At 31.5% G+C, this 25,741-nt stretch overlaps 1 protein-coding gene across 5 annotated transcripts in view; it reads left to right on the top strand.

The window, feature by feature from the left end:
• LOC112601033 (rap1 GTPase-activating protein 1) overlaps window positions 1–25,741 on the top strand; it is a 159,269-nt gene that overhangs the window by 127,643 nt on the left and 5,885 nt on the right. For 4 of the 5 annotated variants that reach the window (XM_025348428.1, XM_025348429.1, XM_025348430.1 and 1 more), the window contains 2 exons: window positions 8,379–8,639; window positions 25,158–25,334. In XM_025348428.1, coding sequence (XP_025204213.1) covers window positions 8,379–8,639; window positions 25,158–25,334 — 438 coding nt within the window. Of the gene's footprint in view, window positions 1–749; window positions 1,131–8,378; window positions 8,640–25,157; window positions 25,335–25,741 lie in introns of those variants that run through there. The other variant, XM_025348432.1, reaches the window with a different exon arrangement.

A 25,741-nucleotide genomic window follows, 5' to 3' on the forward strand; every position in this document is an offset into this window, starting at 1 on the left:
ATGAGATAGTATAATACATATGTCACATATTATATAATGGTAAATCACCTATTATATAGGAGCCATCTAACCTACATAACCGCTGCAGGGTCGTATATATAGCCTTGTGGGCGCATCAGCAATAGAAATATAAACACTATTCGTACCCAAGCATTTAGCTGCAGTAAAATAATATACGTCGACGTAATACCCGTCGTAGTACACGAGCGCGAATAAAAATATATTCATAGTCGTTAAATTAGTCGTGACACGAGCGAGTATACCACGGTAGTAATGGTATTTTCGTTAAGCCGGTTACTTTCGATCCGGCGAGATTTTACGGAACGTTTTTTTTTTCTTTGTTTGTTTACTTGTTCGCAAACTTATAGAAACGTGATTAACAATAATCATTATAACATGATATTATTATTATTATTATTATTATTATAACAGAGCGCAACAATGTAACATTATAAGGATAATACTATTATTTTGTGTTTGTCAATCACTGGTGCAGCGTGTCGCGGCCGAGAACGGCGTCGGTCGCCCACGCATCCGGCACTCGACTTTACCGAACGGGGGGTGGGGAGGTACACGTCACCTGGTCGTCGTCGTACCTTGCAGTGTATACCCGTCCGTTGCGTTTGTGGCGCGACCGGTCGCTTTTTTATCGCGTCCGACCTGCTGTGGAGGGGACGAGCGACGGCGGCGGCGGCGGCGGGTGCCGAGTGCCGGGTTGTTCGTACCGGCTGGTCTAGTTACCCGTCCGATGTCTTTCGTGCGCGCACGTACCCGTCCGGACATGTCGTGCTGGTGGTCGTTCGCCGATCGTCCGACGCCGTAGACCTTTTTATTTTGCTACCGATTTAAATCTCACAAACGTCCCGTCGAATGCGGTACGATATTTTACACGGTTATTGTGTCGTCATATGTTTTTTTTTATTTGATTTTGACCATTTAATTAATTCTCGTTCGATATCGTTGTGGCCGACGAACGCACGACGGCGTTGAAAACGACACGGCAAACGTCCTGCGTGGACGTCCGCGACTCCTCTCCGGGTTGGATTCATTCGGTCATGGGTGTGTTAAAGTGGCGTGACAGGCACGGCAGTCGGCACAGCCAGAGTTCGGATAACGTAAAAGGACTCCAGGTACACAGTGTAATATTATGCTCTATTATCATCGGTGTAATCATGCTTCACAAAGTCGTAAAGATTACGCCTATTCGACAATAACAATAATAATTTACAATAATATCGTCTTAAACTCAGTGCTTACGCGACCTTTTCATGTACCGATTACATACCAAAGTCTACCGAATTATAAGTTTTGGTACATTATTAAAATATTCTTATGCAATCTTCGATATGTATGCGTGACGTTTAATTGGCTGACCGTTCATTCCGTCGTGCGATTAATCCTATTCAGTGTAATTTGAATGTCCCCGAACTCTACGAGCGGAACAACGAAAGTCGAACATCGATATAAAACTATATTGATTGAAGACTTGTTTCGATAATTTCAAAATTTACAATAGTTATTTTATTTTTACATAATAAAATAATATTTTATTACATAAATTATTATCATTGATAGATTTTTTCAACAAAATCTGTTTAGAGTTATGACACGCTTAATGTTATAATCAATGTTTCCAATCAAAATCTAAATCAGCCGCAGCTGTAGTGGCAGACACATATTATTATAATAACACGTTATAATGTCACACCGTGACTTACCTCACACTTCGTTTGCTGTCACACGGCATCGTACAGCGTACACCAACAACGTTCGTGACGAGTTTAATCAAACATTATTATATAATAGTATAAATCTATAATACACCTATAGCATAGGTATATACACAAACTGTACTAATAGTGGACGGGAAACACATAAATTACATGTATAATAAACCTACCTGTACCTAGTATATATAATATATTTATTAATCTAACGCTCGACCTGGATTCGAAGTTTGGTGATTAAATCTAATGTATTACTTGAATAATAATTTTATATGCTAAAATCACGGTTCTCCGACGGACCGTTGCGGTTTAAAAGCGCGAGGTGTTGCAGAATATTGTGCATTTTTCCGCTGCCTTTCGTTTACCATTATGTTTTAGTACCTATACGGCTATACCCGCTGCAGTATCCGGTATCGAGAGTGCACAAACACAATCGTATTGTTTGTTGAACATCGTATTGCGATCTATTCACATTAAGCATTCGAATCAAAAACTTAAAACCATTAAGTATATTATAAATACTACACACACCCATAGATATATATATATATATATATATGCATACTATGCGTACACAAAATGATATTTCCTATCAACCCCTATTATGTATAAATATTATATGCGTAGCTAGTGCAGTGGGGTAATGTATATCCGGCCGACATTTCCCAGCTGCGCTGTGCGCACGTTTCTCACGTTTTGATTCTCACCATTGTCGCTGTATCTCGCACAGAAGCTGATGTTCGCTGTTATGGCGATATGTTGTGGTGTCGGTTGGTAACCAGCGAACTAGAACGACAAACAACTCACTAGTCGTGGATACAAATGATCTAGTACAATAATATAAAACGTAAACATTATATACAGATATATTTATTTTATATTGCCGTATAGAGTGAACCGAGAAGAGAAAGATATATTTATAAAAAAATAAAATAATAATGATTATAAAAAATTATCATTAGTATTGAGATTTCAGAGAAAGCCGATAGAGTGGCAAATTACTACTGTAGCAGGGTATATCGGCGTGAAAGGTTCGTTTATACGCGAGCATTCAATCATTGTCAGATTTCGCTAACCAAAACAACAAACTAAACACAATAAAATATAATAATAAAAATAACATTTATGCTCTTAGTGTATCAGTACAATATTATTTAATATAGTAATACACCATGTACTCTACTTTAGCTAGTAATCATAGTCTGTGGATCATCTAAAACATAAATATTTACAAAATTATTAACGCCCCTCCCTCCCTAAAGTATATTATACATATTTGCGCATGTCATCGATGGATATGTATATCGTATTGTAGATTTGTAGGGTTTCGTGTATATTTAGTCTAGTAAAAAAAAAGACCCATTGCTTGTACAAAAGGTACCTAATGGGTTGAAATCCGACGCTCGTTTGTCGTTGTGTGTGGTATAGAGGGTTGAAAAGTTTATTATACGTTTTAGTTTTTCGGCACGTGGGACTAACACCTGCTGTTTGTAGCAATGTGGTACTTAATTAAGCGAAATTCCATTATCGACCGGAGAACTGTTTACTTGGACAGTCGACGTTTTACGGATGCAAGTATCGAATGTCGTACTAATTATTTTCTTCACGACTTGACAGCTGACAGGAGAGACTTGGCGCGCGCTGGTTATCAGGACATCCTAGACGGTTGTACTTCAAATACATCCGGCCAAATTTTGTGAGTTGTACATGAGTATTATACTTCCGCATACCTTTATAGTTTATAATAGTTTACGATATTACAATGTATAGTTGTCGTCAGTCTGCCATTGGTTTAGAGTATTTTATCAATATTTTGATTTTACAACTATAATAATATGAAGACTTTCTAAACTTAAAAATGTAAAAATAAAATATAGGAACAAGTAAAAGTGTTGACAGTGGCTTCTTTCGTCAAGCAATTCATGTTCTTAAGCGGAAATTAGCTAGATATAGTTCGTGATTTGGGAGCTACTCAACCTGTTCGTTATGTTAAAACATACATAAAAATGTTAATTTTTTTTAATGCCGTATTTGGACAGTAAATGGATAAATAGGAGGTATAAATAAGATTAAAATGAAATATCAGTTGTGTGTAGGAACACTAGTAACACTACTGATTCACTAGGGACTAATATTCCTTATAATATAGCGTTATTTTTAATGTACAACGGAATTTTATATTTTATACGGTAAGTTACGGGTATCCTAAAGATAAATTTAATCTTCTAAACAGCCGTTGTTGAAAGAGTAGTTAGTTTTATTGAACGTGTGGGTAAATCCCTATAGACATTACGGTGTGTCGCATAAAATAAATATTATATTTTATTAATATTTACTACATATTTGTAGTTTTAATATAAAAATATTGTATTAATATCGTGTAAACAGTATATATGTGGCTTTTCAAACTTTAATGATTCCTGGAACTTTGTATACCTATCATATTATGGTCCATTGGTAAAGATATAGAACCACGTTAGATTTGACACTATCGCTGTGCTATAATAACAACAATAGTGAAAATTTAATTTCCTGTTGCTACCATAGTCATAAATATATTAATATGTTATTCAATTTATATTTCATTTACAATTATCTTTAATTATGCTTTATCAGTTTCCCGGTAGCCGTCGCCTAGTACCAAATACTATCGTAATATTATTATCTATTTTCTATTAAACAGGACAAGTTTATATTTTATAATTATTATTATAGTCAACACTCAAAACGTGAGTAATTGACTGATTGAAATAGAATATAGAGATTTTTTTTTTTATTTACGATATAGGTAATCTTACCAATTATAATAACTAATTAAGAATTATATTACAACACTCATTCAGTGAATTAGAAAGTTATAAAAACCACTTGAATCAAATATGAAATCAACCAAACATAATATTAGGTTTTAATCTAATATTGGATGTTTAAAATAAAATAATACGTTATAATTACGGAAAATTCAATATTAACATTCAAACTCGGTGGCAGTTTATTTATGAATTTTATTGAATTATTGAGCCTGTCGGCTGTAACAAAACAATTTAAAATGCATTCTAAAAAACACCGAGAACATAATCTTAATTCGAAAAATACGATAATGCATATAGAAAGTACGTTCTATTTAATTTTGTACAGTAATTGTTTTAAAATTACTTTAAACGGAAAGATGCCTTTATTTTTTAAATAAAAAGTATAGGTACAAATCTATTACAAATGATGTTCCATAAAAAGCAGACAATCGGTAACGAATAAAAAAATAATTTTTCTCATAACACCTCACCAAGTAATGCAGAATAAGAAAGATTTCCGATGCAGTTGTTACACGATGAGATTCTTGATTCTTTTTTCATATATTCCTTTTAATGTTTAGATATAGGAACAATTTCGTTTATCCGAATTTCATAAATCATACACACAACATACAATCCCCCAGCATCGCTTTCCAGATGTCTTCTTATTAAAATCCCCGGTTCTCTCACCACCATCTACCGCCCCTCCTTTAAATATTGTTTCTTTTACAGTGGCGTTTCTCGGTTTCCAACTGTGCAATTTATATTTACAACAATGTCCACCCCTCCCCCTTCCACTGACACAATGTTTTCCCATAACCAGAAAAATATACTTATATTATACGTATAAATTTATGTGTGCAGTATAATATTATAATGTATGGGGTTTTTTATTTTTTCTGTGCGTTCTACGTGCTATAAAACTGTTACACAATCATTTAGCGAACTAGTGTGCTCTCTCGGAACTGCAACAAGGTTATAAAAAAAAAAATATATTTATTGGCGAACTGTATTATTATATTTTATTCAGAGCGATGAATGCACCGCTCTTGCTCTAGTGACGATTACGTGCCTATGAATAATTCAACGTCGTTATGATACGCGTTCATTTCTTCTCGTTACCCCGTACACACATCTGCGACACCAGGTTAGACTACCCCTTCCCCTCACCGCATCTTGTAGTCTTCTAAAGAAGGGATATTTAAATTGCAAAAGACTAGTTCGCGCTACACTGGTAAACGCACGTCGCCTACAAGTCCGTTACGTGAGACCGCCGTTGTTATAAACCGGTATAAGGATACACGATTTTCTATTATTATTATTATATTAGTACGCATACTTACCTATTGGCTATTACCGAGATTTGTCTGTGGATATTTAGTAGAATAAATAATTACAATTTTCCGCGCACAAATGTTATACTATTGCGTATGAAAACTAGCTGTGACATTGCAATTTATTCAAAAATAATTTTTTTAAATACAAGCAAATATTTTTATCTTAATTTTTTATAGTTGATATAATATTTTTAATACTATTAATTTATATTATTTAATGAATAAAACAAATCTGTATGATTTGAGTTATATTTTATAAACACTACATTTATTGACGTTTTAAACCCTATCTAACTCAGTGTCACAAGGATACAATTATTGTAATAAGTTGTATATAGACCATTAGACAAAATAATAATGTTATGCAAAAATAGATACTTAAATTTTAATTATAATAATGATTAAATTTCAATATCCATTAGATTGGTAGATTTAGTAATAGTTTATATTATAATTAATAAATCTTAATGTTATTAAATATTAAGTGATTTGTTATAATTAAGTTTGAGAGATAAAATTAATTATTTTTCAAAATAATATTGTATTTTATAATGGCCTATAGGTAAATTTTTCGGTGTCTCGCCACGATCATAATAATTGATAAGTGTGGGTTTGTGGCAACGTTGCACGAACATGTAAACCGTGTATGTAATCGTATAACAACAATGATAAGTGATTTAGTATTTTTGATAAGGAAAAGTATATTTTTCAATCGCACCCGAATATACATAAGCATCCGACGGTTTCCATCGCCGAAAAATAATATATCAGTTACGATAGATATTACGCACGCGCTTCGTCCGTGACACTTTGTGTGGGTAATATATGTTTTCCTACCCAACCTAGGAAAAACATTCCATGGCCCTATAATATGCGTAAAATGTCTGACCCAAAATACTACTCTACACGAATAAATTGTATTATGGCAATATTTCACATACATCCCCTAGTAACACATGGGGAACTACACTTATTTTCCTACTATCATACATATCATGTAGAGTACGTACAATATTTTTTAGTTGAAACAATTTTTTTTACGTATAGACTTCTGTATTAGTCTTTTGTTTTTCATGTGTTCATTAATCATCATAATAATATATAATTCGTACTTTGATGTCGTTTAAATATGTCGAGGATTTATATAATAAAAAAATTAGATATAAACAAGACGAACAATTTAGAAGACACAATTTATTTGTATTAGCTTTTACTGTTTTTAAAATTTTATTCGTATTCCAATTAATATAATATAATATATTTAGTTATATACATCTATGCGTGTATATTAATAATTCAAACATTTTACATTGGTACAAACCTCTCAAAATAATTATTTCTTTTGAAATATTTTCATGTATGTACTTGTAGGTATCTGTTGTTAATAAAGTATAGATAATAAATATTTATGATAATAAAATTATTTGCTAAAAATATAAATAACAATTAAGAATATAGTACATTGTTACCTTGTAGAAACATTTCATTTTAAATATAAATTACTGAAAAAGGGACAAAATAAAAGTTAATCTTCTAGAGCATTAAAAAATAAATAACGAATGTAAATTGCTAACTGCATAACCATTAACTAGCTTACCTTTTTTGGTTTTTTATCTGACCAAGATACCTGGATTTCCTGTGTAGCACAGGAAATCGAGCTCACGGTCTAGTAATCAGGTAGGGGTCTGTTGTGTTTTTAAAATATTATCTTTGTTCCCATAGTTCGTTTTTAAACTGACGTTAAAATTATATTATTGTTGGTATGCACTCTATTTAAACGTTAGATACAAATCAAATAGTTTCGTGGAGAATTTTAAGTTAATAACCTCATTGTTTGAAGTTGTTAAAGCCAAATGTTAAAAAAAATCTTACTAAATTAATAAGTACTGAAGAAAAACAACTCATCTTATAATAAACATAAAAAGTCCACCAGAGATAAATTAGGGTGTAATGAATAAAAAAAAAAATGTTAATTATAGTGAATTTCCATTTCAATACTTAATGGAAACTAAATTTACACAAGGATAGTGGGTATTTGAGTATCATGTATATATATAAGTATGAAACTTTATTAGGTATGTACAAAATAAATATGCTGTGTACAGTCATTTGAAATGTGCGGTGTTCAATTCTACTTGTATATGCTTAATACTAATCATTTGTTTTACAGTTAATTCAATTCTGAAAATAGTTGGATGGTTAATTTTAGGTTATAATAAAATATTATGAATACAACGCACGTTTCAAGGTTTTTTTTATATTATTATTTTCGGTATCGGACATCTCATTATTGTATAGTGTAACCGTCCTTCTAATATATACTTATAAGTTATAATACAACATAATTATAAAAATTTTATAAATTATTGCTATGCCAATGAACTCAAATAAATAATATTAGAATATTATAATGTTACATAATTTAGTATTGAAATTATAATTTTTTTTTGTGAACCATAAATAATTACATCAGCTGTTTTAAATCTGAACGATAATAAAAATGTTTGTAAATTTGTTTACAGACATCTAGAGATGAGCGGACGAATAGTGTACCGACGTCGGAAGCGGCCGGAAATGGATCCCGTGAACTTTTAGAGGAAACATTGAAGGGTCCTAAACCATATCCTAACATCGTTCTACCGACCGGCGGTGGTTTCTGGATTGATGGCCAGGACCAAAACGATTACGAGCCTGCTGCTTCTTCTAGTGGAACCTGTACATGGAATAATAAAATCGAAACCGATGACACAGCCAAAGCCTATCGCAGATACTACATGGGAAGGGTAAGTGTTCCACTATCAAATAGAGCGCACATATTTAATATATGTTATTTTGTTATCATATTTTTTTTTTTTTTTTTAATGTCAGGATTATTCGTTCTTATTTTTTTTTTTTATCTACATATTATAATGTTATTATTTACAAATAAAATTAATTATTAAAAATGGAATTAGCAAATATATATTATAAACGTACCAATGCAGTTTGAATATCTATAGATGTACGTAATCGTATTTCTAATATCTACCTTAGTATATATTTGTAGTTGACGAATTATATAAAAATAATTTAAAAAAATAATCGCTTACCATGTATTATCGGTGGTGCGCCGAATAAATTACGACACGACTGCTGTGGGTAGTCGGTGTACATAATGTGTATATTTATAATTTAGATTAATTATTAGTAATTCATAATAATAAAGTAATGGCAGTGGTACCTTCTTCTATAGTTGTCTAGTTCGATTTAGTCCAAGGTAATTGCTTTTTTTTGCGCTTTTCGTATGCCCCAGACACAATTTATATTGTTATACGACCTCATAAATTTGAACGTGCGTTTTGCCGAAGACAGTGTCTCGTGTTTACCATAAACCGTCGCACATTTCCCGATAAATCCATTTCTTTTTTTTTTTTTTGATTAAATTAATAACCAACTGCACGCTAAGCATTCAATTTAATATTTTTTTATTTTTATCGAGGGTTATTATTACGATATAATATAATATAATATTTATGCCTGACATGGACAAGTAATCAATGTAGACTTTTATACATATAAGTGATATGTTTTCATCTTCGCTAGCAATCAAATATAAATTTGTAGTGACCAGACGTACTTTTTTTTATAGAACAGTTCTCTTTTTGGTACTTTATCCTAGTGTCCTTAACAGTAATATGAATGCATGAAATTGTACTCATTTTTTGAAAATACACGTTAATAATTTTTTTATAATTTGGTTTTTTATTATATGAATTGACCTATTTACACAAGATAATAATTTTGTCACTGAAGTATGAGGCATGATTAAATATAATATAGTGGTTGCTTCAATCAACATATAAATATATAATTATAAACAGGGTTCGGATTTTAAAGCATTTGCTACACTTATTATTGGATATAGATAAAAATAGCAGTTACCTATAAATTTGTTTTATGAACCAGGGTCTTCAAATATGAAATTTTATTTTGCTAATATACTTAATTTAATACTTTATTTTGTATTTTTCATAAATTTCGTTTATATTGATTGAAAAATAACATTTATTTATGTGAATTTATAATTTATAAATAATTGTAAAGAACAGTGCTAGTAACAAATACCTAGCTGTTAATAAATTAATATTTTGTAGTATCGTGATTAATTAAATTTGTTACTAAAGTTTTGCTGCGTGGTTTTTTTTTTTTATCAATGATAGTTACTATCACATTGCGGTATATAACAATTCATCGGCTAACTGTTATCAAACAATGAATGCTATTTTAATTTGTATACAATATTTTTAAATTATACGATTTCAAAATATTTTCATCATAAGGAAACACATAAGTTGACATAATAATAAAATTGTAATTTAAATTAATTAGTTTTTATAATTATATAAAATAATGAATAATCAGATTTAAAAAATACTTTGTATAGATGATCTACGGGCAAAACGTGTAGAATAGTAAAGTTATACACATTGGCTAATTCTCTCAATAGAAGAGTTTTTTATGATAAACCAGTAAAATTTTAAAATTTACTTCTATTTTTATTTTTATATTTGATCACCATATAATATAATAGTTATTGTTGTGCACATACGTAATATTATACAAATACTAGATCCTTGACGTAACTCCCAGAGTCAATTACCGCGGTATGTAATTGCATTTCGCCATCTTAAAATATCGGATGCAAGAATGATTTACGAGCTCCCCCGCACCTCACCGTGTTTTGGGTTAACTTTGCCGACTCCAAAATTTGTTTTTATTCTAATGACATGGTGTGTTCTACCTTTACGTGAAAGTGACTTATGTACGCGCCCGCGCTATCCGAGCTAATCGTTAGCGGGATAATATTTATCTTAATAATTCACCGTTTGGAACTCTCACACTTATAACGGAGTATATCACTTATTTACCTATAATATACTAGGTATATAATACACACAGACTGTTGAGAGAACGCGTTTATATAAGTAATTAAAATATCGTCACAGGTTGAACTTGTCCCGCACACGCAGAAGTGGATGACCTCACACCCGCGTGTTGTACACCGATCGCGTTTTTTGATAACTATTTACCATGTTGCGCAAACTCGAACGAAATTTAATGTAATTTATAATTTTATCTTATTTTTACCTTCGGGAATAATATGCGTGATTTAAACGTTTAATTTTAACAAACAGAAATTAGAATTTTTGTTTATATGTTTTTGTTTAGAATCGTTGCTACCAGTGAAATCACGGTGCAGTGTTTAAAAAGCGTATCGGGTAGTCGATGCTTGGTTGTAGAACGTGTGTAATAAAAAAAAGTGTATTTGTAAATATTCAGTACTCACTAATGTTTTTCTCTATGTTTACTCCGAAAAGTGCTATTATATTTGAAATCGATTCTAATTTTAAATGACTTCCTAAAAGAAATTGTTTGTTTTTTTTAAGTCGTTCGCACAAATGTCGTTTTTTTGGATATTAGATGGTATTTTATGAAATCGTCTGAACGGCACTTTAAGTATATACATATTATAATCTTTAAACTGCATTAATTTTGTACTATTTAGTAACATACGTCATTGTTTAAATATTAAACAATAATCGTTTGTTTGCAGTCTAACGAATGACAATAATTATAATTGTATTAATATATGTAGAAAAAATGAGTTGTTCAAGAGTGTATAATATTATATACTCTGGTTAAACGGTTTTTGTCGGCATTCGTAGTTCCGTGACCTCAGCATCGCATTCATCTAATTTCTATTTTATTTTCAAAATAAAAATAAAAAACTAAACCACTTCATATTTGAAACGCATTTTTATAGCCTGCCCGGGGACCGTTCGAGTGTTCATTCGGTGTGTGTGGATGGTTTTAATGTTTGGTGAACACACTTCGATGAGCATATGTATAATTCGTACTAGTACTTTCACACACACACACACATGGTTGTAATAATATATCATAACGTTCGTGTCGGGTCCACATTATATTAAACCTCGCTTCAAACGACCGTTGCGCGCACGCGAGTACATTATAATAATAATATTATATCTTATATCATAACATTTTTTTCACCATAACATATAGCACTTAATATATTTCGACCTTCGGCGTAATTATTTAATTCTAATATAGCACTGTAGAGAGAAGTAACTTGATGAGAGGTAACTCGAAGCTGCAATTATTAGTTATCTCTAACCCACGACGTTTTTGTTACTTGTCTCGTATTGCGCTCTACGTTTGGCCAACGACAGTTTTGTAGTTGTTTTTTCCTTTTTATAATAATAGTTTTCGACATAGTTATATTAGTGTGTTTGTGCACTCTTTAATTTTATGCTTTTTATTAAGTCCGACTAGTTATTTTAATATAATTAAAACCACGACCGCCTCAAATACGCCCCATAATATTTCAACACCGATGACCGACCGAATGTGTACGTACCTACATGATATCCATATTACGGTTTTTTATTCCGTTCTGTCATCATTGTATACGTCAACAGCACCAGTTGTCAGATAGACAAAAGTCTGCAGAAACGTTTCTATTCCACTGCCGCCGCCCCGCGCGTTAATATGCCCAACGTAAGCTGTCACGTGAGACGTCGTAGCGAAACGAAACGATTATGTACAGCGCACACGGTTCGTAACTTAACGTCATTTAGAGAGCGATGTTTTACTACTAATAGTATGACTACTAAATTATGTTTCTGTATCGCGTGCTACGTGGAAACATCTTGATTCTTTTTTTTTTTTTTATCTTGAATAATACGTTTTCGTTATTAGAGTTGTTGATCTCGCACTGTTTATTGAGTATATATTATAAATTTATAATATATATAGTATATCCGTATAGGTATGTAGATATATTAGGCACCGTTTAAACACAATACGTGTACAAGTATGTATCATAATAATATAATATAAACAAAATATTTGAAACAATTTTTAAACTTGGTATTACGCATTTACTGTGACAGTGTAACGACGATGGCTATAATCTTGGGTATCAGAGCTTTTTTCGATTTTTTAACAACCGCACATACAATAATATTAAAAGCGTATAGTTTGTTACATAGTATACATATTTAATATAATATGTATAACTAAATTAAATGACACGGAACAAGACATGTTGCCATAAAAATACGTCGCGTTCTACGATTTCCTCGTACACAATTCCCCCGTGTAAAATATTATTATAAAATTATAGTAATATTTACTTGATTGTGTTTTCCTCTTACTACATGATGTTGTTGAAATATTTTTACAAAATCATATCTTCACACATTATCATTTTACATAATGATAAACTTAATAGTTTACTCGGCATATGAACTCCGATTTCAGAACCTAACTTAACCTGTCATATTAGGCATAGAATATTTCCGTAAACAACAAATAAAGGCTAAACATTTTAAACATTTTAAATAAAACGTATTGTTTCAGTTACACTTTTAGTTGCTTTCTCCAAGTGCTTATATTATTAATTATTAATAGTTTATTCTTTGATGTAATATTATAGCTTAAGTCTCGTACATCGTTTATCATTGTATATCCGCTACCTATATAGTGCACTTTCAAGCATTTATCGCATTCATCTTTAAATGTTGTAATCCCTAACAATAATTTTCGTTCTTTGTTGTGGTTTAACCGTGGTCATTCGTTAATGTCGTGTTTGCATGCAAGCTTTCTCGACAAACCAAAGTGAATAAACGTTGACAATAAGTCGACATAAATTTAAAATGGCCAAAAACGATTTATTTTCTTAATGGTTTATTGTTTTTTTTTTTTTTTTTAGATTATTTATTTTATTTATATAACCGAATATAGTTTCCCGACCACAATATATTAAAAATTTCAAGTATAATCCTTTAAATGGTAGCCATTTGGACGGTACACAATAATAATAATGGCATTAAATATTGTATAGAGGCCGACATCGTTGTCTTAAAATAGATGATAAAAAATAATAAAAGTGTATGGTTCCACGTAGTTTAGCGTCGGTTGATGGGGCACGTATAATTTAATATAATGTATAGGCAATACACGTTTTTGATCACTGTTATCATTATTTATATATACTAGGTATAATATAGTTTCTACTCAACTGAGGCTGGATGAGAACTCGTTACGAGTATTACAACTACCGCGGTGTATGTTGTAAACTGACCAATAATGATCATTTCACGTGATAAATCGGTTGGTTTTTCATCGGTTTCCAGTGAACGTTACATAATATGCGGATCTGCCGTTTTCGGGTGAGTGCGTGCCGTTTCCGGCCGGATAAGAGACCAGGGGGAGGAATGAGCAACTATTAAGTACAAGGTGTAGGTACTGTTGGGTTTGTGCACACAAAGCGGGCAGGTGGTTTTAGTGTGCATTGGGTTTGGGTGAGAAATATAGTTTACAAGAAAAACGTGCTCGGCGTATGCTATCGCTACAATGTACACAATAGTCGCTGAAGTATAATACGTATATAGGAGTAGGTTAAGAAGCAGATAGGGTGGTTAGAGTTACCTATATACATTATATGTATATACCTACAATTGTTCGGTTTTACGGTAACGTTTTTGAACACACCAGCTGACGAAACGGTTTTTTTTTTTACAATGTTTCTTCAATTTTCACCTGCAGCGTTAATATTTTATGTCTTGTAAGTCCACCTATAGGTTAGGTGACCGTTTTCTTTCGATATGTTTCCGATGGTGAATTAAATTAATATAAACAATATCGTAGTCACCTGGGGTAAACAATTTACTATATATTGGTAGGAGATACTACTGCACCTTTGCACCAGGCTAGATAAGGATTAGGTTAGGTACACTTTTTTCGATTCCTCAATTTCGTGAACATTTAAAACGCAAAGACTCGTTTACTCGTCATAAGGGTACAGTATAAATATATTATTGATTGTTTAATGTCTATGGTTGGTACCTATTCAAATAAAAATTGTATTAACCACGATATACAAGATGACCCAGAAAAAAAAGGTCTCTCGACCCTGTAAATAAAAACCCACTCCAAGTTCTCTATTTGAACAACGACCTTTGTTGAATTTCATTCTTTAACGACCTTTTATCTTTCGACGTTCGACCTTACTGTATTTGGATAAATAATAGTTATATATTTTTATCTATACATTTTTTCTTTCTTTCTCTAGTTTTTTTTTTTAATTTTTTAAAAGCTCTTTGCATATTATTTAGGTAACAACAAAGTTTAATTATGCATAGAAGCTCGTTTTCTAGTCTGCGTTAATGATTTATAGTTCGATCACAAAATTGAATCTATTCTCTGGTTTGACTATCGTAAACAGATATGTTAATTGTTGGGGTTGGAAAATAATGACGTGCAACTATAATACATTGACTCATTAATATTATGATAATAAATAATGCAGAGTACGCAATGTTCATAGGTTACTCCATTACATCACCTATCGTCAATTATCATATTAATATGGTTTATAATAATATTATATTTATAAATACCTCATAAAAACAAACAGACCAGTGGTAAGCACTGCAATTGCAGAGATTAAAGATAATGTGATGGTCTAAACTCAGTCCAAGCACTTAAAAAAAATTATAATAGCCATTTGCTGTATTTTAAAACAACTTGTATACTTAGTAAATTACTTTAGTTTTTATTGTATAAATAAAATCAAATACTAGGTGCATTTGGCTATTTCTTTGGCCGATTCAATACAAATTTATCTTATGATATTTGTATATTATATAATATATAGATAGAATTTACTTGGTAGGTATCTCAATTTTTTTCTTAAACATAATCTATTTAATAATATATATTTAAATTTGTACGGATATTAATTATTATTTATTTAAGTGTTTATAGTGCATATCGAATTTGCATAAATAGTAGTAGTTTATCAATACACACTGTTTCGATCTTTCATTAATAAAGATGGTATTACATTTTTCATTAAATAAATAAGAATGTGTAGAATAGTGTTATACTTATCAGACTACCTAATCATTTTATAGTTTAACTATTTACAAGGTTTAAAGTTTAAACTATAAATTAATTCTGCTTAATATATTTGTGGTTTATATTGCAATTTAATAATTTAAAGACCCAAGAAAATATCAATAACATTTTAAATGTACGTACCTAAATAAAACAAAAATACAATCATCTCTTCATTTAAAATCTAAAAAATGTAATTACTCGTCAGTTATTTATTTTGAAAATATCTAATTTTTGCAATTTCTAATATTGATTTAATTATTAAAATAGCTGCATGTAACTTGATGTGTAGACTTTTACTACATTATTTTTTGAAGGAAGATAAATATTTTCTAATGCCAAAAAAATAAAATAATAATATTATAATTTCATAATACCTAACTTTATTCATTGCCTTGTACATTGTACCGTTAACAAGAGTCCTTCATTAGGCGGTCGGTAAAATATTAAATGTAATCATTTCTGACTTCGTTAGTCCGTAATTGATGATTGTTATCATTATATGAAACACATGGCGGCGGCGTCTCTTTTTTGTCCAGTGGATGTTTGTTATTGTTGTTTGTATTATATTATACACATTGCGTGTCCGTCATTGTGAACCGTTCATAATTTCGATATTTTTCCTTTCCTTTTTTTTTCGGACGGAACCAACGGCTACTAATACTATAACCGATACCCGACGACTATCCTCAACGTCACCACGGGTATATAATAAACTTCCGAGTGTGGGACGACCTACACCGTATTGTAGTATTTTAATATAACTACAGGTCTACAGCAGTCTGCCTGTATACATGCGCCCAGTGGCGTTTTCTCTGGGTGTGCAAGTTGTGTGTTAACGCCCTAAACATTGATGTCATACATGTGTGTAATATTGTAATTTGTAATTCATATTAGTATATTACATGGTTATATAATTTTATTTACAAAATCTTAAAATAATTGTCATGTAAAAATAATAATATCAAATAATAAACTATTGTTACTATTGTCTATTTTAAGCTCTAAACTCGACCATTCGCCCGCGCCGTCTGCAGCTACGACGCGCAACGGCGTCCAATAAGATTACGCCGATTACGGAATAATATTGTATTATGTTGTGTTTGTGTAGGCCGTAGGGTGTAGCCGTGTAGGACGTTAATGTTTCGAACAACGACTTGTGGTATCTAATATCTCATATTCGTAATTTGTCGTGATATTTTCGGATAACTTCGGTGCCATGTTAATACTAGACCAAGTCGTTGAAAATGAAATTAACGACTAGCCACTACTCACTAGTCTAGCGCTAGCCTATACACTGTGTTTGGACCGTTAGTGGGGATCGTCGCGGCTGCACGTTATCCTGTTTACGTCGTACACTCGAACTGCAAGACTGCAACGCCGATCGTCGAAAACATAATATATTCATTATTATATTAATTTGTACATTTTCAGTTTTATATTATATTTAATTTTATAGATGTTGGATTTGGATGTATTTTTAAAAATTTAAAAGTATTTAAAATAAATAATTTTAATAATATGTTGATTGTTAATAGTTGATACGAATTTATTTTCCGTAAGGGGAGTTTTCCTAATTGTTTTCCTCACACATTAACGCCTAACGCCGAAAGTCAGGAAACGCCACTGCATGCGCCTACACGTTTCCCTACAGTCGTGGTCGTTCCCGACACACGTCGTGATTTCTTTGTAAATACCTGTATTAGTTGTGGTACTTATACGTACCTATATAGCATCTTTGTATGCCCGAGGTCTATGACCCTCCTATTTATAATATATCAAAAATGTATATTATAATATATTACGTTGTGCTATTTCGTTTAATCTATGTTTTACACAATATGTTTTTGGATGGGAATTTACCTGCAGTCCTCGACATATACTTATGCACACTTGTTTTTTGATGATAATATCTTGCGGGTCGCCCCGGTACGACCCCATAGGTAAATGGTTTATTATATACATAGCTAGGTATACGCGGCACGTGACGCGTGCACCTATATCATTGTGATCACTAATGTCTACTCACTGCTGCTGGGAACTACAGTTGTCACGCGTCGGCGGCGTTCACGACAACAACGTAATGTGCCTCCTCCACAACCCATTATGATGCCATTGTCTAAAGAAGACGCGAGCACCATATGGTTCACCGGTTGTCTTATATAATCCATTGTTACCAAGCACCCCTACCCTACTCTCCCTCACCCCATAACCATCAGTGATTTCATGTGGCCGGTTATGCATGCGCTTTTACTTGATTGCCCACCACGGGAGGCGTAGGCATGGGAAAACGGGCCTACGCCAGTTTGCTGCCTAGGTCGGTTAAATCCCTACAGTGTATAATGTATGCATACAATGTGATATTATAATACACGATCAACACTTTAATATTATGATGTACACGCCCGATGGTTTTGTGGGGTGAACGGAGGAAAATATAGCTGTTTAGTATGCAAACCTGCTGAGGTGGCAGCCGTTTTTGGTGTGATTTAGCTGATATGTATGCACTATGCACATTGTCATTATTATAATAGTGATACATTGTTATCACGATCAGATGTCGGTCTGTCCCTAAGCACCGCCGCTTACCACTCCAACCTCTCCCCCACAATTACATCGTGCTGGTCGAACCTCGACGTAAACGTTTTACCTTCCGGATCAACCGTGGTTATTATGACACCTTCATAAACGTTAATTTATTCAAATGGCACGTTTGTGTAAATTTGCTAAGAGAGTGTGCCAAGGCATAAGGAAACCGCAGTGCATAATATAATATATATTTTGTCAGAGCACATAACTATAGGACTCTAAGTCCTTTGGTATATGTTATATATTATATATTTATACTATACACTATAGTCTATACGATGTCTTACGCCATCGTTTTTTTTTTTTTTTCAAAAGCCGTCAATGTTATTGTAAGTTTTTTTATCTCATCGAGAATACACCCAGAGTACTGCAGTGCTTTATTGTTTTTCAATTCATTTACCGAACAGAGTACTGCAGGCATCTGATGAAGTATACGAGAATTGCGGTGGCGTTGATATTATATATTAGTATCTATGTAATATCGACAGCCGATGAGAGTCGAGTTCTCAAAACAATAGACGTATTTTTTATACGGCAATATCAAAGTCGTATTTTTTTCTCTCTATAGTAGTCTTAAATAAAAACTCCATATACTTGAAACAATAATATAGCTATATCGTAAACATTATATTATGTTTATATTTTGTGCAATTTTACATAAACATTTCAATACTATAGCGAAAAACCTGAAACAATGACATTAAATCTTACAACAACAATACCTTTACATGCGTATAGTACAATATATCGCGTGTTATACGTATACTTTTCGAGACGATACAATATTGTTATAAAAGATGAACATTGTATATAAAATATAGAGTTTAGCCAAAACGCGTGTTTCTCGTTCGCCCACTCAACGATTTTGTTATCTCCGAGACGAAATATCGCGGTGCAATAATGATGCCGACATATTTCCCTCTCCTAAACATAATAAACGACGACGACGAGATGAGCGTATGACCGCTTTGGTGTGCAATATGATTGATCATCATCATGTGTAATGAAATCTCGCAGTGTAAAAGTGTACATACGAATAAAATATAAATGCATTTGAAATTCGGATTAATTTATCACACTACAGATTATTATAAGGTATAATATTGTTATTCGAACAATATACAATCATCAATTATTAATATTATTTATTAATCCTAGCTACGCCAATTGCAATGCTTCAATTAATGATAAAAAAATAATATATTGCGTAACTTGACATTAATTTAAATATATTTTTTTTAATAAAACGTGTAAGTATAATAACAAATTTGATTTTGTGAAGGCTCATTGTTGTAATAAAACCATATTGATGTATAATTTTATTGTACGGTTTTAACCATAGGAGGTGTGTGATTTCTTTCCTACGCGTTTTTATTATATCTGCATTGTATGTAATATTATACCTAATTAACACGTATATTGAGTATTTTAAACACTATCCTTACAAAGTGCTACAATTCATTATGTTTTTTTTTCTATTTTTTTACACAGTTGCCTTTGATCTAACAAGTATCTATACAGCTTAGAAGGCTGATTGTACTACGATAAGAGATTGAAAACAGAAATCTGCAATCGTTTCTATATTTTATTTATTCATACATTATAAAAAATTGTGAACTACAGTGAGTGCGAATACGAAACGAACATCGTATATCGTTCCTACTCGAAATCGTATACAGTATATATAATATTATATGTAGGTACCTACGTGACCGCCGGGTCGTGACAAATCAGTCATTATTCAAAAAACGTTCCCGTATCAATTAATTTTGTAATTCGGATTGCTATATTTTGTTTTTAAGACTGTTTTTATGTACACATAATACCTATACCTATATAGATTGTTCGCGCACAGACGAGCTATTGTTCTCGTATAGCTAGCTACATATATTATAATAGATTCTCGCCAATCCGATTTAGCTTCTTCGTTAACTGTATGTCTGCCGATTTTTTATACATTCCGTCATGTACGCGTTTCGCGTCTAACTCGATTTTTCCCGCTTTCTGTATGAACGGCGCACTGCGTTTGACGACTGAGAGAAAAAATTATCTTTGCGCGACGAACACGTTTCGCTCCATCGCCGAAGCAATCGTATTCGCGGGCTACGATGATGACAATAGTAATGTTATTACAATTTTTTTTATTAATCAAAATTCATCGACAACTGTGACCATTTAGTAAACATTAGTCATATAACATTTTTTGTTTTTTCTTAAGTGATTTATAATGCTCTGCGTTATTATAAAACACTACTGTTTTTATTTGGACGGAAATTTGAGCCTCAGTGCTTATTTTTTATACAGGGACGTGAAAAAGTCTTCCTTTATCTTTTTGTTTATTGCATTCAGTGATAATTTTATGTATTTAATTGCTGGACGTTATTGTGTATAACCTATCGGGTTACACATGAAAAATATTGCAGAGTCACCATTAAATATAACCTTTTGTTAGGTTAGCATGTACTACGTGTAAACGATCGATGAAAAGTATTGTTATTACTTACCTATTACTAATTAAATATCACGCGTTGCAATAACAATATGAACGTACCTGTTAGTACTATAATATTACCTATAACGCGTAGAAAAAATACACACCTACGATGGCATATGTGTACGTTTTGTACGTTTTTCCGCGTCCATTCGAGTTCATTTCCGTGGCAACCTTATGCGTTTATGGACATCACAATAATATTATACGAAACTATTATTATTATTATTATTATTATTATTATTATTATTATTACACACGTATGTGATGTACCTATATATTATGTCTATTGCACTGTAACGTCTGTAACGTTATAATATGGTATTACACGTGTTGATGTATACGTGGTGTGTGTAGGTACTGTGTGCGCGGTTCGCACGACAAAAAAAGAAAAACCAAACACATAATGATACTTTTTTTATGTAATAGTTGTACGTTTTTTTATTTTATTATTATCTATATTATTATATTTTCATAATAGGTGGAGCGTTGAATATTCACGTTTTAGTGACGTCATGTAGGTGCCTACGTGAATACCACCGCAATTCGGTCATTTATCGTTGAACGACCGTAAAACGTCACCGCACCGTGTCCATCGCAAACCACAACTATACAGTTGTAGATATTCGTAATAAACGTTTGTTCTCCCGTTTAAAAAACTCAACGTCAGGAATGCGACGATGGTTTTTAAATAAATTGGATTATCTATCTCAACAATTCGGCTACTGTTTAGTATATCAATAATCATGTATAAAATGTTTGTATTTTTTATTTGATATCCACTATGCGTTATATTCTTCATAATATTATTATATTTTATAATATGTGTCACACTACACATTTTCTGAAAACTTTTCCTACAAAAATAAAACTGAAAAATATTATAATGGTTATAATATATAGTTATTGCATACCGTGAGATAGATATATATGCACACTATATTATTATGGACATTGGACATTATTGAAAAACACATTGAACCGTGATTTGGCAGCGAACCGTTTGTTTTTATTTTAAACTCAAGCCATTAAACAGGTGAAAAGTTCTGCATCTAAACAGCAGTAGTGGTCGCATATTCGTGCATATATGTATTATACGGTTGTCCCCGGTCGTTATTTTTTCCTTCTTCTCTCGAATCTATTAAAGTAAAGTACCTTTTCGAGTTCAAACAATATATTATTTTAAACACTACTGCGTGCTTCTAAAAGTAAATAAAAATTTCATCTAAACCATTATTTTTATTACCCTGATAGTTGAATATAGCTGAAGTAGCGCTTTTACGAGACCGTTAATGACTAGGGTGAATTTCCGTGATTTTCGGTTGGCGCGAAATCGTTTTTCAATTGGTATATAATATAGCATTGCCAACCGCAAAACGTACATAATACTTGTCGCATATAATAATAATAATATATTAATATAATATCCTTTAGTAGTGTTTACTTACACTCCTAAACATTGTTCTACCCTACAAATCCCTTTGTCTCAATCGTTTTCAAAACATCACAAACAAAACAAAATTGTAAATTATTAGATTTTCGGACTTTTGTCTTTGTACCACGTACCTACCTTTGTTTTTTCATACCGTCGGTAGGTATGCATAACTCTTGACGACTGTTTAATGGTTCTTTTAATAGCAGAATAACTGTATATGCTGCAGATGTTGCGTTTATTATATTTTTTTTGTGAGGCTGTTTTGTTTTGAGTACACTTATACGTGTGCAGTGAGTCGTTATTATAAAGTTGAATTGGTTTTTACTGTATACGGCTATGTTATGTAATGTCTATAACGTTCAAAATTGAAATTCTAATTTTTAGAAACTAGATTCCAGAGCAATGTTTTTATTTTTACGTGTCTCTTATTGTTTTATTCCAAAGAAATAATAAAAGAATTTAAATGATTAAGTAATTTTTCCCTATACATATACTTGTTCCTAAAAATATAAAGTACTTAAAAAAAAAAACTTTGATTTGATTAGTTATGTATATAATATTGAAATAAGTTGTTATACTATTTTTTTTTTAATGGTTTCTAAAACATTAATAATTTTATATAATGTACGTAAGGTTCTATACTACTCATGTTGATAATATAATATGTTTTTATGTGTTTTTTAATATTTTTACCAATTTGAGTAGACGTTATATCTGTAAATTTTAATTTATCATATTTATACTATATGTATACCTATTACCTACCTATAATGATACAATATACCATTAGCAATGTAATCTTGTACATTTAAATTAGGTTAACCTTTCACAAAATATAATTAAGAAAATACCGGTGTGATGATTATATTTGCATTGTATTAAAATAATTTTTTTAAATTTCCTTTTGCATGAAATCCACTGGTTGTGCGATTAATGTATATTTGTATATGACTATATATTATACGCCTACACATGTACACACACACATATATATATACAAATATTTCGAAATATCAAGTGTTAACAAATCATAATAATATTACTTAGTTAGGTGTACGGTGCACGGTATAAATCACAATTATTTACATAGAATATTAATAATATATATATTTGTATTCAAAATAATATAATTTCTAACGTAGACAAATTAGTTGGTGGTTATTACCTTTTTTTTTTTTTTTTTTTTTTATTATCATTAGCTTGATAATTTTTAAACATTTAGATTTGATTTTTACCTTATATAGGTACCGTTAAATATTACCTACACAGTTTGAATTATTGGGTAACACGTATAAAGTATTAAAACAATTAAAATCTACAATTACATTTATAATGCATTATTTTAGGTTAGATAAATAACAAATTACTATTTCAAACTACATTTAATCGCTTTTACAGCTAAATGCATTTTTTTATTTTTTATTTACATTTCAACTGTATAGGTATTGTTGATATTCGTCATCACTCAATATCGGAAAAACAATAAACTTTCTACAGTCTGTATTTATTGTACCTATTATACATTTTATATTCTTTTTTGTTAGTGTCGTTATAAGATTTTTACCAAAAACAAAAAGAATATTGTATATCATTAAGGTACATCATTAATTAATGCTGACGGACAAGCAATTACTTGGCATTTTATCCCTTCATATACACAATTGTGTTCTTTTTTTTTTTAAATCAAATAATCTAATACAAAACTTTTAAAAGCAAAATCCGAGTGCAAAAAATATTACGAAAATATAACAGTTATTTTTATCTAACATTATTTTTTGTGTTAACCATCATATTATTATCACCGCACCGCATATGTTATAACTTATAAATTATAATACGTTATAGTAATATTATATTATTTGTCCTTCGTATGTTGTTTATTATTGCAGTAAAATTTCGCACTTAATAAAATAATATTTTAAATACTGAAATAATTGCTTGTGTTCTATAGAGATGTAACAATTGTAGTTTTATTTATGAACTTTTAACTCGATTTAACGGATAAGGCTCCGGAAAACGACCGTGTCACAATGGCTTCCAACGCCGTTTGCTCAACGGGGAATTGTTGGCACAGTCCCTAAATATAATATATATATATACCATCTATGAATCTTCAAAGGGGGCTAGATGTTCTCCTCAATTTGGGTTCGTCTTGTTGGTGTATAATAAATATTTATAAATATTTTTACCTATTTAAAAAATCGTCGTTATATGACTCATAAATCATAATACACATCATATATACTATAACCGGTTGTCTTTGCGTATTTGTGGCATATATATTTAAAGGTATCGATAAAGTCCACGGCCACAACGTGATGCTTCAAGGACAACAGTATACTTAATATAGGTACCTATAATATACAAATATACAATACTTTTACATATACGACTATAGTCGAGACAATATTGTAGTTATGCAACGTATAAGTTTGCGAAATGTTCACGATATCGTGTGTCAACCAATGCTACAGTCTCCATCAATCGATGGATTGGCTCGAGCGCAATTATTCCATTTCATTGTGTTTTTTCTCTCTCTTTCTCACCTTCCCTCACACTCCTCTCTTCCTTTATCTCACTTCATATTTATATATATCTTTCTTTCTCTCTAATTCATTAGTCCACATTTTAATAGCCAGTCGTTTTTAATGTACCTACACAAAATATAAATAATTTATGTACTCGATCTGTGCATCCGTTGGATACAATTGATTACGAAAATCATACATAATAATTATACTGCTATAGTCCGACTACGGTCATGGACGAAATGTATGCGTGTACATGACTCACCTATTATTGCCCTTCGTTCGGTTTCAGGAACACTTCAACTTTGTCGGTACAGACGATCAGCTGGGTCCGGTGCTGTTGAGTGTGAAAACCGAAAGTGTAGCTTCCCAAGAGCAAACCAGACTCTTGCTGCGGCTGCGGACTGGCACCACGCATGAACTGGTACCTTCATCATGTGCCGTTTCAGCGCTCCACCATATGGCCAGGGTAAGTAGTAATACTATTATATTGTATTGTGTTACTCAAATATCGTTAGAAATAAAAAACAAATGGGTAATCCCATTCGTTTCTGTCGTAGTTAAGACTTTCCAATATCTGTGGGATCTACAAAGAGGAGGTATCGCTGTATAATTCGCACCAACGCTCTTAATTATTATTTGCAGAAATATCTTCTCTCAGCTTGATCTGATGATAATATAGGATCGTTACTTGACGATCATTAAATTCAAGATAGTCATAAACAAAATACCATTAATCATACAATGTTTTAGTCATAATGATAGAAACAGTATTTTTTTTCTTTTCTATTATTCGGTGTCATAATGATATCATATTATGCATGATATTATTCATTTTTATAGTTTTTTTTCACTAATAATTTTGAAAAAATTCAC

The sequence above is a fragment of the Melanaphis sacchari genome, unplaced genomic scaffold (genome assembly GCF_002803265.2).
Source record: "Melanaphis sacchari strain LSU unplaced genomic scaffold, SCAv2.0 Contig74_pilon_pilon, whole genome shotgun sequence".
NCBI lineage: Eukaryota > Metazoa > Arthropoda > Insecta > Hemiptera > Aphididae > Melanaphis > Melanaphis sacchari.